Below are 12,123 nucleotides of genomic sequence, written 5' to 3'. Positions count from 1 at the left end.
GGAGCTTTGAAAAACAAAGGAGCTTTGAGGCTTGTTGTATTATACAAAATTTTTTTAGACCTTGTTATGAAGCAATACGTAACTAACATCCAACATACTTAACCCTTTGAAGGTTGGGGGCTGTCAATTCAACTTTTTTGTATCAACAGTTGTATCTCTCCACTGAGGCTGCGACTACGAGATTTCTCGACTTTTCCTAACTTTTATTCACCTCTATTGAGCTGAAATTTTGAGCGAATAAAGGTTATAAATTGAGAGATATAAGGCATTTCTCAGCACATCCTCTGAAATATTTCATATTCTATTGTTCAAAATTTTCCCACCAGCTGGATGAAAGTAATTAATTTGGCCCTCCTAACTGTTTCACAGCGTGAAGGGAATTGGCTGTATGTAAAAAAAAATTAATCACGACATTGCAATGCATGTTCTTCATTACTCTACCAAAAAATAATATGTAAACTCACGCTACAATTACAGTCACAAGTCACCTCAACATTTCAACGTATATGAGCAGTTCTAAAATTCACATAGTTTTAATTTTCGGATATGCTCAGCGTGAATAATTTTACAAAGTGAATCCCAAATTTTGAAACCGTGCCTTAAAAAATAACAGAGATATCACTCCTAAAGCATAAGAAGAATCGACAGCCTCCCCCCCCCAAACTGAACAAGACTCCAGGAGCCCAACCATCTAAGGGTTAAACTTGCATCACACAATTTGTAATGCAAGTTAACATTTGTTTTTTAGATTTTATATCAGTCTGTTTTAAAACACGTCAATGGGGGCATTTTTAGATAAGCCGAAAGTAGAAAAGCAGAATGAAGATGGAAAGAATACTGAACTTGAATATGCTGTTAGTAGCATGCAAGGCTGGAGAGTTGATATGGAAGACAGTCATACTGCAAAACTGAGTCTGGAAGGTTTGCCAAATTGGTCGTTTTTTGCAGTTTTTGATGGCCATGCTGGTTCAAAAGTTGCTGAGTATTCTTCAGAGCACCTTATAAATGTCATACTTCAGCATGATAATATTAAACAGTTAATTGCTGGAAAGGAAGAAGAAAGTATTGAACATATTGAACCAGCAATTAAAGATTCTTTTTTTAAGCTTGATGAACGCATGCGTCAAAATTCAGATTCAAAAAGCGGTTTTGATCGAAGTGGTTCTACATCAGTTTGTGTTTTAATTTCACCAAAGCGGTACTACTTCATCAACTGTGGTGATTCAAGAGCCTTAATGTGTCGAAAAAGCAAAGTTTATTTTGCCACTGCTGATCACAAGCCTAACAATCCCCAAGAAAGAGATCGCATCCAAAAAGCTGGAGGAAGTGTCATGCTCCAGAGAGTTAATGGTTCTCTTGCAGTTTCAAGAGCATTAGGAGATTACGAATATAAAAATTTAAAAGACAAGGGTCCAACTGAACAGTTAGTATCTCCTGAACCTGACATTACGTCGATCGATCGTAACCATGAAGAAGATGAATTTCTTGTTCTTGCCTGTGATGGCATCTTTGATGTATCAAGTGATGATGAGCTCTGTAACTACATTTCATCCAGATTAGAATTGACTGAAAACCTCACCACTATATGCAATGACGTTGTTGACATGAGCTTAAATAAGGTTAGTATTGATGTGCTGTAGTTTTTAATGTATTTTGCATGATTTTGTTTTCGCAGCAAATCAGATTTAAAATGTGAAGGAGATGTCATGCTGATAGTGATGTTTTTGTATCACTATACTGTATCTACTTTATTTTTTTATTGTGTTTGGCAAAGCTTAAACATTGTTTCACTTACAGCATGTAAATACATTTAATATATTATATACGTCTTCATGTGTTTTCTTTTACCCTGGTTGTTGTTTTGTAGCAATAAGCTACGTTTCTGTGATTTGGTTTATTGTTAGCGTTTTTCACTGTGTTTTTTTTTGGGAAAAAAGTTTGACTTGCCCATTTATTTCATCAATTTGAAGTTGTGTAAATTTTTTTTTGTATTGTAAAACTTTGAATTACGCTGTAAGATTGAGTGGGTCTGCTACTATTCGGTGAGTCCGATTCGGTGAGTTCCTAACCCCTAACCCCAAACCCCGAACCCTAAAATGGCAATGATAATTAGGCTACGGTACCTGATAATTTAAAAAAAAAATTGAAAAAATCCCCCGTTAAGGGATCGGACTCACCGAATCGGACTCACCGAAACGGGCCATTCCGAGATTGGGTAGTAGGCAACCCTGTAATTCCAGAACATTAATGCTTTTTTTACTTAGACAAATATGCGTAAAAATGTACGTATTGTTCTTATTTTGTTGGAAATAGATAAGCCCTTAACCAGACTGCTGTATTCATCATAACGCGAAAGATAGAAACTTCAAACTTTTGAACCATTATGAGTATGACCTAGATACACAGGTCCTGCCAATGTGAAAGCTTCTAATTTGACTAGAAGCTGATCTGCTATGTTTGATAGCAGTCAGAATCACTTGTATAGGTGTAAGTTGATGGTCTGAGTGTGAGTGTAGTACATGATAGATTAGATATATATACTGTATATATTTTTGTGATTTTGTTGTCATGCGAGTATTGACCTAGATTTCAGCACTTGTGTAAATACGAAAAGCTTATGGTAACAGGACAAGATTTGACTTTTTTTAATAGTTCTGCAGTGATTTCACATTCAGTCATCACACTAATAATTTGGTTTCTCATAAATATCATTTCAAAGAGTTGTAAAGTTCATTTCGCCCAAAGTTTAACATCAAAATTACAACACTTTCCAGTCATTATTATAGTTTCACATGTTGGCAAGGTCTGTGTAGGTAGGTTTTCTGTTTTGAACCAATGAAGTTTGTTTAAGTTTTGACTTGTTTCTTGTGTGTTCAATGAGATAACTTTGGTGTTCCAACTTCCAATAATGTATGGATGAGTTCCTGATTTCGGTTTTGCTTATTTCTGTGCACTTAGTTAAGTCTTTTCGTAATAGTTAATGAATCTTACCAAGTTGGCATTACAGCTATGAAATGAAACTAGGAACCTTGTCTGCTGAATGATCATAGTTTTGCAGATTCGGTTTTGATGTTTTCAGATATGTTGTCTATATTACAGTCTTCGAAATTAGCATATTTTTACTTCGGCAAAAACGTTGCCGAGGCCAAATGGCAAAAGTTGAAATTGCCTCGGCAATTGCTGTGAACCTTTATTACGAAAAAATTGTAGGCTACCACAACATGTAAAACGAGAAGCGAAAAATATACTAAAGTAGTCTATCATGACCGCATTGTTTGATTTGTTGTGATGTAATAATACCAAAAGTAGCGATAAAGCGAGCAACGCGATACGCACGCTGTTACGATAATTCATGTTTATACAAATGTATGTATCATTGCAGGGAAGTCGAGACAACATGACATTGGTGCTCTTGGGTCTTCCTGCAATACCTAAGCCAACAGAAACTGCAAAAGAAAAAGAGGCTAAATTGGAAGATCAGTTAAAAGCTATGATTAAAGGTATTAATATCATTTGATATAATACTTAAAAGTTGTTAGTAACTTATTTTACAGTGACAAAATTTTGTGCACAATCCGTTTTATTCTTTTTCAGAAATTTGCGCTAAAGAAAAGGCTGATTCAAAAAAAGTAGCAATTGACTTTTCTTTTATGTTTGAAACGTTGATGAACAAGAGTGATAAAATCACAGGACTGCCCCCTGGTGGAGGAATATATGCCAAGTGAGTTCAAAGATTTGTTTACTGAGATAATTTTTTTTGTATTGTAAAAAAGATTAAAATTTTTTTGTTTTTTTACTGTAAGTTATAACTTCTTGCTGAATTAATAGTCTATAAGAGAACATGAAGATAATAATTGGAGCTGATATGTCAATGCTGAGCATTCTATTTTTTACGTTGTTCCATCTTTAAACTACGAACGAGTAATTCATTTTATGATAATAATCTGGGACAGTTGATTCTAAAGTGGCCCAAGTTAAAAACAGTAATTTTGAGATCATTGAGTTTGAAGAGACTCATGCTGTGATGGACATTGTCGCTGAAGGTTTGCAATCTTTATTTATCTTCATTAAAGTATGCAATCTTTATTTAAATTAAGATTGCATACGTTCGGTGGCAATGTTTGTCGTGGCATGGGTCTTTGAACTCGATGATCTCAAAATCACTTTTTTGACTTGGACCACTTTAGAATCAGCTGTCCCATACTATTGTTATCATTGTTTAAATGCAATAAAAACCTTTGGCAGAAAAGTTGTAATGTTTCTGTTAATCACAGACGATTGTTCATTGAATCAGTATTTAAAGAAGTTTGCCCGGAAGGGAGTACTGTGAACGGGAAATCGAATGACATTGATTTAAATGCTATTCCTGAGCAAGCAAGCAATGTGCCAATGGAGGTAGTTTTAATTCAAAATTAAGTCAATGTCCAGCATAATAAAGTTTCTGCATTGATCAGATGGTAGTTTTTTACGTGTTTGTAACAATTTTATATTCTCGATGCTTTCAAACAGTTGGAAAATATTTTACCATTCTCGTTTATGACGGGTTGCAGCGGAATATGTTTCATGTTTGGATGCCAACTGGTTAATGTTGTTTTGATGGGGTACCGGGCTTCTTAAACTATATTGGTCGTGGATTGTAAGGTCGTGACGCAATTAAAAGTGGTTCAACAGTGACAGTGCAATAATCCTGAATCACTACTGTGCGTTTGAGCTGTTGGCCTGTCAATCATGTTGTAGTCACTGAAAAATTAAAATGCTAACATCCTTTATTGCACATTGCGCAACAACAATTTCCTTTCAATTTGACAAAAAAAGGTATGACCAATTTTAATTTTCATCATTGATGTAAGAAGCACCGAATTGGAGGTGGCATGTGCATTAGGGTGGAGTGAAAAAAGAAAATTTTGATTTTTACTCTGTAATAGCGATTAAAAGTTGTAGTGTGGCTTGACTATTAAGCTTTGAAAATTTCAGCGTTTTAAAATAAAGTTTTCGTCTGCCGCAAGCAAGTTCAAGATTACAAGGGATGTGCTGATTAAATATCACAATTTGCTTCAGAATTTTTTCCGCAACAAAACCATCGCATGTGACGTCATAGAGGATATTTCTTACGATTTAATTAGTCCATTTAAGCAACATAATCGGAAATATGCAATTCTTAAAAAGGGCCTGAAAAAGCCATTGCAGCGGTTTGTATGTCTGTTGCATTTTAATGAATTACCACTGAGACACTTGATGCATTATCTTGATGGAGTTACATCTGGTCCACTAAGTTTTTCTGGCTCCATTGGTAAAAAACTTGAAGACTGTGACAGTTTACCAGTCACAGAGTTTGAGGCTGTTGATATTCAACTGCCTTCAATTGACGTGAGCTTAAGCACAGACCAGCAGTAGCCTACTGTACTTGTATGGCAACTGTAAAGCAATTAGCTCAGGGCGTTGTGATGCCAAGCTTGCCTATTGTAATCCAAGAAAGATGAATCACTCCAGATGGCTGACAACAACCAATCGCATTTTGAAGCTTTATGTTTCACGAAACAATCCCTGTGAAAATCTGAGCGCGTTGGTGGAGTAGCCTACATTGCCAAGTTATACGCTCCAACGTGGTTTGCAGTGAAAACGCAACCTTCCTGTACTACTGTAAAAGGAGCTAAACACTTTGTTTCACGTAGTTAAAAAGTCGCGCTGTCTTAGCGCTGAACTAAAAGCAATAGTTGTCCCTTGTATCAACCGAAATGCCTTTTTTGCTCACCAAGAGAACCTATTGCTGTGGATGTTGGTAGATGAACGTCTGTACAACAGAAAATTAGCACTGAGAAGGATACTTTCCAGAAAACATGGTCATGGAGATTCCATTCGTCTCTTTAAAGTTCCACTCTTGAACTTTGAAGCAAACGAATACTTTGAACTGATTGATTGGCAGCATACAGAGAGGTATGAACTACCGCTAACTCTAGACATACCGGACAGTCAGTTAATGTCGTTCATTGACGATGCTGCAGCTCCAGAGCTTGAATTTCCTAGCTATCCGTGTCACACGCAAGCCATGGAAAGGGTCGTGCGCCTCGTTACTGAAGCAGCATCTGCGGTGTGTGGGCAGAAACAACGGGAAGGATTCATTCGAAGTAGACTGCAGTCAAAATTCGAAATGCCTGTATTCAATACAAAACGAGAATTTTTGGCAAATGGAGTGCTTAGTGAGATTTAAACTCATGGGAGTCGGCAGAGAGGGCACTTGTCCCCCTGGATTTGGGTCTTATAAACGTTTCTTTCCTTATGAAAACGATATTTCAAAAATGTTCCTTACCTTCGGGCGATAAGATCTTTTTCATCCAATTTTCTTCGAAGTAAACTAATATTTTTCCAGGACTATTTTTTCGCGCTTTCGGAAATTATCGCTAAGTAAGCCCTGGAAATATCTTTATCTGTAACGTTTTCGCTCGTGCCGTCCAAATTTACGTTACATTTCATCAATACACTTAGCCACGTTGCACTCGTTGTAGCTCACAAGATGAAATTTGGCTTAAAAGATGTTTGCCCCCCCCTGCAATATTTCTGCCAACGCCCATGTATTGTATAAGCTGATGATTTAAAAAGCGTTTACAATATTTATATGGGATCAAAAGTAAACAGGCAACCGAAATCTCACTATTGTCATATTAAGAAAAACACTTTTCTACTGTAGTTTGCTTTACCTTCATTGCACATACTTGCTTAAACTGTGCTGATGAACTTGTGAAAGGAACAGAAATTTGAAGAAAATAGCTTAAAATCCGTGTTTTTTCTTATCAGTTGATCATATACATGCAACAAGCGTTCTAAAAGACGTATTTTCTACTGCATTGCAACGATTTATGTGTAATTTACAACTCTGATATTGTTAGATAGAAGTACCGAAGGTAGAAGTTAGATAAAAGTGACGATCTGCTAATTGTGGTGACGTCATAGCTCCAAAATACCAGTGAAAACTTCAATGGACTTGCGGCAGACGTAAACGTTGATCAAAATCGAAAATATTTCAGCATGTGAATACATTTACCACATCACAAGTTTTAGTAACTATTACAGATTGATTTTATCAACTTTCATTTTTAACCTATGTTTCACTCCACCCTAATGTGCATAGTGCAATTGTGCATCAACACAGTTCCCTACTTTACGACGACTCATGAGTCATGAATCATGATACAGCTGCCCGAGGAATGGCCGGACATCTGACTACGATGAAACGTAGTCTGAAAACAACTTCTCATAAGAAAGATCACAAACTGATAAATAATCAGTAAAATTTATATCTATGTCTTTTTCCATAAGTATGTTGAGAGTAGAAACTGCAATCACACGAGTTTAGTGAGTGGTCTAAAGTGACACCTTGCGCCTAGTGGAATGTACTGTATATGAATTGGTCCGGCGAAACAGCACAAATAGGTTATTGCTCTGAAATCTAGCCCGTTATTTCCGCTACCCCAAAGGCGGTGAAGGGAAGGGCTTATTTAGTTACTCAGTACTCACCCCTGCACTGGCAAAGGTATGGGTTCAAAACTGTCTTTACATGTGAAATGAGAGAAAGGTTATTCAATGAAAAGAATATGGCAAATGTGGATAAACCTGCTTATAGTTAGAGAAAAAGAAAAACGTGTGTTGTTTGTTGCTTAAAACATATAGGGTGGTTTCTTCTAAGCTTGGCCATTGTAGAATGCACGCCACCCAGAAGAGTAATAACTCGAGTTGCTCTTCTATGACCTGTTCTATGATCACCGATGAGATTCATCAAGAATAGCCCGAGTTGACGGGAGAGAATCCATTTTTCGTTGCTGTTGTATTTTACACAACAGCTCCTTTGCACATAAACTGTCCATAGATTTTAAGTTCACATTCTTTTCTGAATGCAAATTCATTGCTTCATACACTATTGAATTTTATTTGAGTTTCCAGAGCGAGCATACTTCCCGCTGTAGCCTACTACTCACGCTTAACGCGTTTGCGACCCACCACCGGAATTCTCAAACACCATATTAGGCCACCGTCATACGTATTTGGCAACATTTCATTGTTGCAGTTTTTTATTATGAGTTATTGTAATAGGCTTGCGGCACTGGTTGAATGAAGTCGTGTGTATTGTTGCCCGCATTGAAAAAGCAGGTGGCCGAAAACTTCTTATTGAAGAGTACTGGGCGTATTAGCACTGTTGTCAATTGCTTGCTAACAATTCCCTGTAAGGGAAGAATAATGTTAAGAATGATTAAATAACTCATTCTGTAGAAAGCTTCCAAATGTCAGCGGTTTCTGTGCAACCTTTTAGCTCGTGACCACTACTGAAACTTGTTCCAATTTGGAATGGGGAACTTGTTATATATACAGTATATACTAGTTAACTTTTTCACCTTAACTTGTTTGCCTTTCTGCTTACGTTGAATGAAAAGTTCAATGTTGAGTTACGTTTTGTTGCCAAAAGGTTGAAACGTTGCTGTGGCAGGAAAACGGTCCAACCTGATATATATGTATATAGTTTATTAGTCTCTCCTGCTAGAGAGTAGTTATACGCCTTAAACTTTAGCTAGACTTCCTTTCTACGTTAATGTGGAATGTGATAGACCACCTGCGTACTTTTCTTCTGTCCGAATACTCACAACGCTAAATCAAACTGTTATTGCAAAATTAACAGTCTGACTAAAATCTTCGAAATCAATTTGTCTTTGTTTTTAAACATCTGAGTGATAATGTTAAAACCTATTGTGTCATCTGGGGAAAACAGTAAAGAAGGCGAAAAAATATAATTTTTAGAAAAATTCATATAGTCGCCCAAAGTTGGCAAAATCTAGCAGTTTTTGCAAAATTTGACAAATCAGGCCGTATCTTTAGGTAGCCATGTGCTCACCAAGAAGCCTTTCAGCACAATAGATTTTATGTTTTAGATTTTGTACTGTTAATTGCTTCATCTTTTATTAACAAGTTGTAATGTTTTGTTTTTCAGTCGGGCTCTGGAGTTTAGAATAAGCGGAGCTTCACTGGTCTATGACGTCATTAATTGGTCATACGCGTCATCCCGTTGATCGTCGTCGTCGTCTTCACTAAAGCGCTGGCTTGTTGTTTTTGTAGCTGTGATTCACTTTTTCTCGTACGAATGACGGGAAAGTCGCTCGATTTTTGTTGTGGCCCTTTGATGCTCTTGTATTGCCGTCAATGCGAATTCTTTGACAAATGTTTAGTTTTTCTTATATAAGATTTGTACCACAACGCGTTTGGACATTCGCTTTGGCATTGTTTCGTCATAAGGTTTATTTCTCTAACGCTTAGCAAGAGGACATGGAAGACCCGTTTTACATCGATAGTGCTCCTCTGCCAACAAATACATTGGCACATCGTGTCGTTTCGTGGAATCATCGATGCACTGGGGTTGTCTATGTCCTAGTCAAAAAATCAGACTTTTTCTGCATGGATTCAACGTCCACTGACGTTGAATCTATGCAAAAAAAGACTGATTTGCTGGCTGAAATGTCCAATTGCTCGATCGATGTCCCTTTAGAAAGAGATTTTAATTTTTTTTTGTGAATTTTATGATCATTTCTCGTATATCATCTCATTGACGAGCTATTGCTGAATCCAATCCGGTCAGTTCATTGGCTTCGTGTGGTAATATAATTTTATTTATGATGGTGTATCTCATTATTTGCAAAGCGTTCACGCTCTCCTGCAATATACATATCCAAATGAGTTCATAGTCAAATATTTTTCATTTACAACTTGAATCTATCCTACCCTGATACTTTTACTTCAACCACTTCAGTTCCGACTTTGCACCATGACCATCATTACAGACTTCTGCAGACATTCTTTTAAAAAATACTTAATTTTTTGCTACTAATTCGTCTGTGTATGGTGTGATATCGTTTGACTTTGTAGCTTTGCAAAGGATCAGTGTATCAACGGATCATTCGACGAGGTATCTGTTCAAACAACGCCACATGAGCAACAGGAACCATTGTGGCAATCGAAATTGATTTGACACGTTGCCTTTTTGTTAAAATTGCAAGGCAAATTTCTCTCCAATGTTTTGACATTCTGAAAGGATGTGCATTTTCGTGCTTGCTGCAAAAGAATGTAAAGCATGGAGATTTTCATCAATGAACATTCGTATGATGAAAGTAACTCATTTTAATCAGTTTCCCTGCAATGCAAACACAATGCTATTTTTCTCGAGAAACTTTCGCTAACAGCAATCATTTTGTAACTTTTTGTGGAAAAACTCCACAATTCAATCAGTTTTGTTAAGAAGTTCGATGAACGCGCAAAAAAATGAATTATGAAAGATGTTTTGCCGAACTTTATGACCATGGCGCAGCAACGCCTCCACCGTCACTCGAAAACAGTATTTCTAGCGCTAAAGAAAGCATAAGGACTGGACTCGAAGACATGTCTGCTAGCTTGCTTTTTTAAATGATCTGTAGTTTGTTGCAGATTTTTTGTCACTCTGATTTCGCAGAGTTTTTTCGCATTGTATTTATAGAACTCTTCTAACAATGTTGAATTAAGTATGGTCAGCCATTGTGCGAAACCTATTATTATTATTTTTATCATTGATAGTAATTTGCTGATGGAAACTCCCTGGAACCTGAACAATGACCGACAAATAATCGTGAAGTGAGTAGTTTGACGTTGTTGATCGTGATCGCAATCATGCTCACGGTTACGCTTATCACGGTCATGATGTGTATTGAAAAAAAGCAAGAGCTTTCTCAATTTTGTGCTAACAGGTTAAAAAACATTTGGTTACCTAAATAAAAACGATCCTTCTCTTAGTCTGCTTTACAGCAGTCAGCTCGAGGAAATTTTGGGTTTGCTTCGTATGTACCTTTAATCATCTTGGGGGCGGTTTGCTTTTTTTCAAAAACTACGCTTTTCATTTGGTTGTGTTATAGTCGAAACAAAGGCGTCTAAATTTCCATTCACTTTCATGTTGAAAACTTTCTTCAGCACAATTGCAGTTATTTTTTGCCGTCATATGGAAAAAGCTTGAGCAGTTGCAGCCGGTGCCTAATTACAAGATGGTGTCCTTTATAGAGAATACTGCTGAATCGTGTCACAAGATTTTTTTAAACAAAAGCAGCATCGTTATTGTCCTTTCATTCAATTATATTATTGCGCAACATAGTAAAAAATCGACACATTGATGCTTTAGTGATATGCGTTCTTATGAATGAATGTTTAACTTCTTGGCCAAGAAACCAATTCTTTTTTTTGCATTGATTCAACATAAACGTGTAAAAAGGGACTTGATTTTCTGGCTGGGTTGCTGAGTTTTATCGCTTGGACTTTTTGATATTTCATCTTTTTTCAATCGTCGATATTATATGTTGCGTACTTGACATAGCTTACTTTCTGCTTGAAAATTCATATTTTTTTCGTTAGGTCAACATGAATTGACCCTTTTCCCGGCAAGATGTGAACTGCGCCATTGTGTAACTGTCGTACACTTGTGGTTGTTTTCGCAGCAATGTAACCTCAAAAGTTATCTGTATTCGGGTATAACGTAATTGGTCTTGAACCGCACGCTTCAGCACTCTTTGTGCCGTGGTTACAAATGAAATGTGACAAGTTGTATGTTATGTGCGTTAAATACTGTAGTTGCAAGACCATTCACTGCATATCTGATGAAATTGTTTCAACGTTTATTATCTAAATCTTTACGAACGGTTGTCCGAATATTGTTTTGATTTGAATTCAGAGTCGTACGAATCTTGAAAGTTTTTACATCACCCCGTGAAGAGTCCGGGCGAGCTATTGTTTATTGGCAATGTAAGTTTAAGAGCGCACAATATTCGTGATTAATTAACATGTGTTGTGAAAAATTGCTGACTGTAGGATATTATAATTAAGCAATTCGTGTTGGCATTAATTCTTTAGTGCACGTGTGATTTTTATCGCTTTGTTCTATGATTTTTATACACCGTTGACCCCAGAGTTTCATTGATCTTGTCTTCATCTTAGTAGGAATTTATACAGGTGCCTGTGGCAGAAGTTAAAATACGCCCAACAGAATAGTGCATCCCAACAGGCATATACTGTACCCACCTCGTGACATTGAATCACAGTTTGCAGACGTTTAAATTGTAACCATCTGCT

The 12,123-nt window shown here is 36.8% G+C and overlaps 1 protein-coding gene across 1 annotated transcript; it reads left to right on the top strand.

Annotated features, from left to right (window-relative positions):
* The first annotated feature begins 775 nt into the window (after positions 1 to 775).
* LOC145768716 (protein phosphatase 1A-like) lies at positions 776 to 11,967 on the top strand. The gene is made up of 5 exons (XM_082580294.1): positions 776 to 1,619; positions 3,383 to 3,500; positions 3,595 to 3,721; positions 4,275 to 4,395; positions 8,975 to 11,967. Exons 1-5 carry the CDS (start codon positions 780 to 782, stop codon positions 8,990 to 8,992), a joined length of 1,224 nt encoding a protein of 407 aa, XP_082436420.1. The 5' UTR covers positions 776 to 779; the 3' UTR covers positions 8,993 to 11,967.
* Positions 11,968 to 12,123: the final 156 nt, after the last annotated feature.

The sequence above is a fragment of the Aplidium turbinatum genome, chromosome 4 (genome assembly GCF_918807975.1).
Source record: "Aplidium turbinatum chromosome 4, kaAplTurb1.1, whole genome shotgun sequence".
Classification (NCBI taxonomy): domain Eukaryota; kingdom Metazoa; phylum Chordata; class Ascidiacea; order Aplousobranchia; family Polyclinidae; genus Aplidium; species Aplidium turbinatum.
The sequence above is the reverse complement of the archived record's forward strand: the minus strand, read 5'-3'. Positions and strand labels throughout refer to the sequence as shown.

Excerpts from the sequence above, each read along its gene's own strand:
- LOC145768716 (XM_082580294.1), top strand. The coding sequence starts at position 780 with ATGGGGGCATTTTTAGATAAGCCGAAAGTAGAAAAGCAGAATGAAGAT. Across the intron at positions 1,620-3,382 it reads TTGACATGAGCTTAAATAAG|GGAAGTCGAGACAACATGAC; the intron begins GTTAGTATTGAT and ends GTATCATTGCAG. Across the intron at positions 3,501-3,594 it reads GTTAAAAGCTATGATTAAAG|AAATTTGCGCTAAAGAAAAG; the intron begins GTATTAATATCA and ends ATTCTTTTTCAG.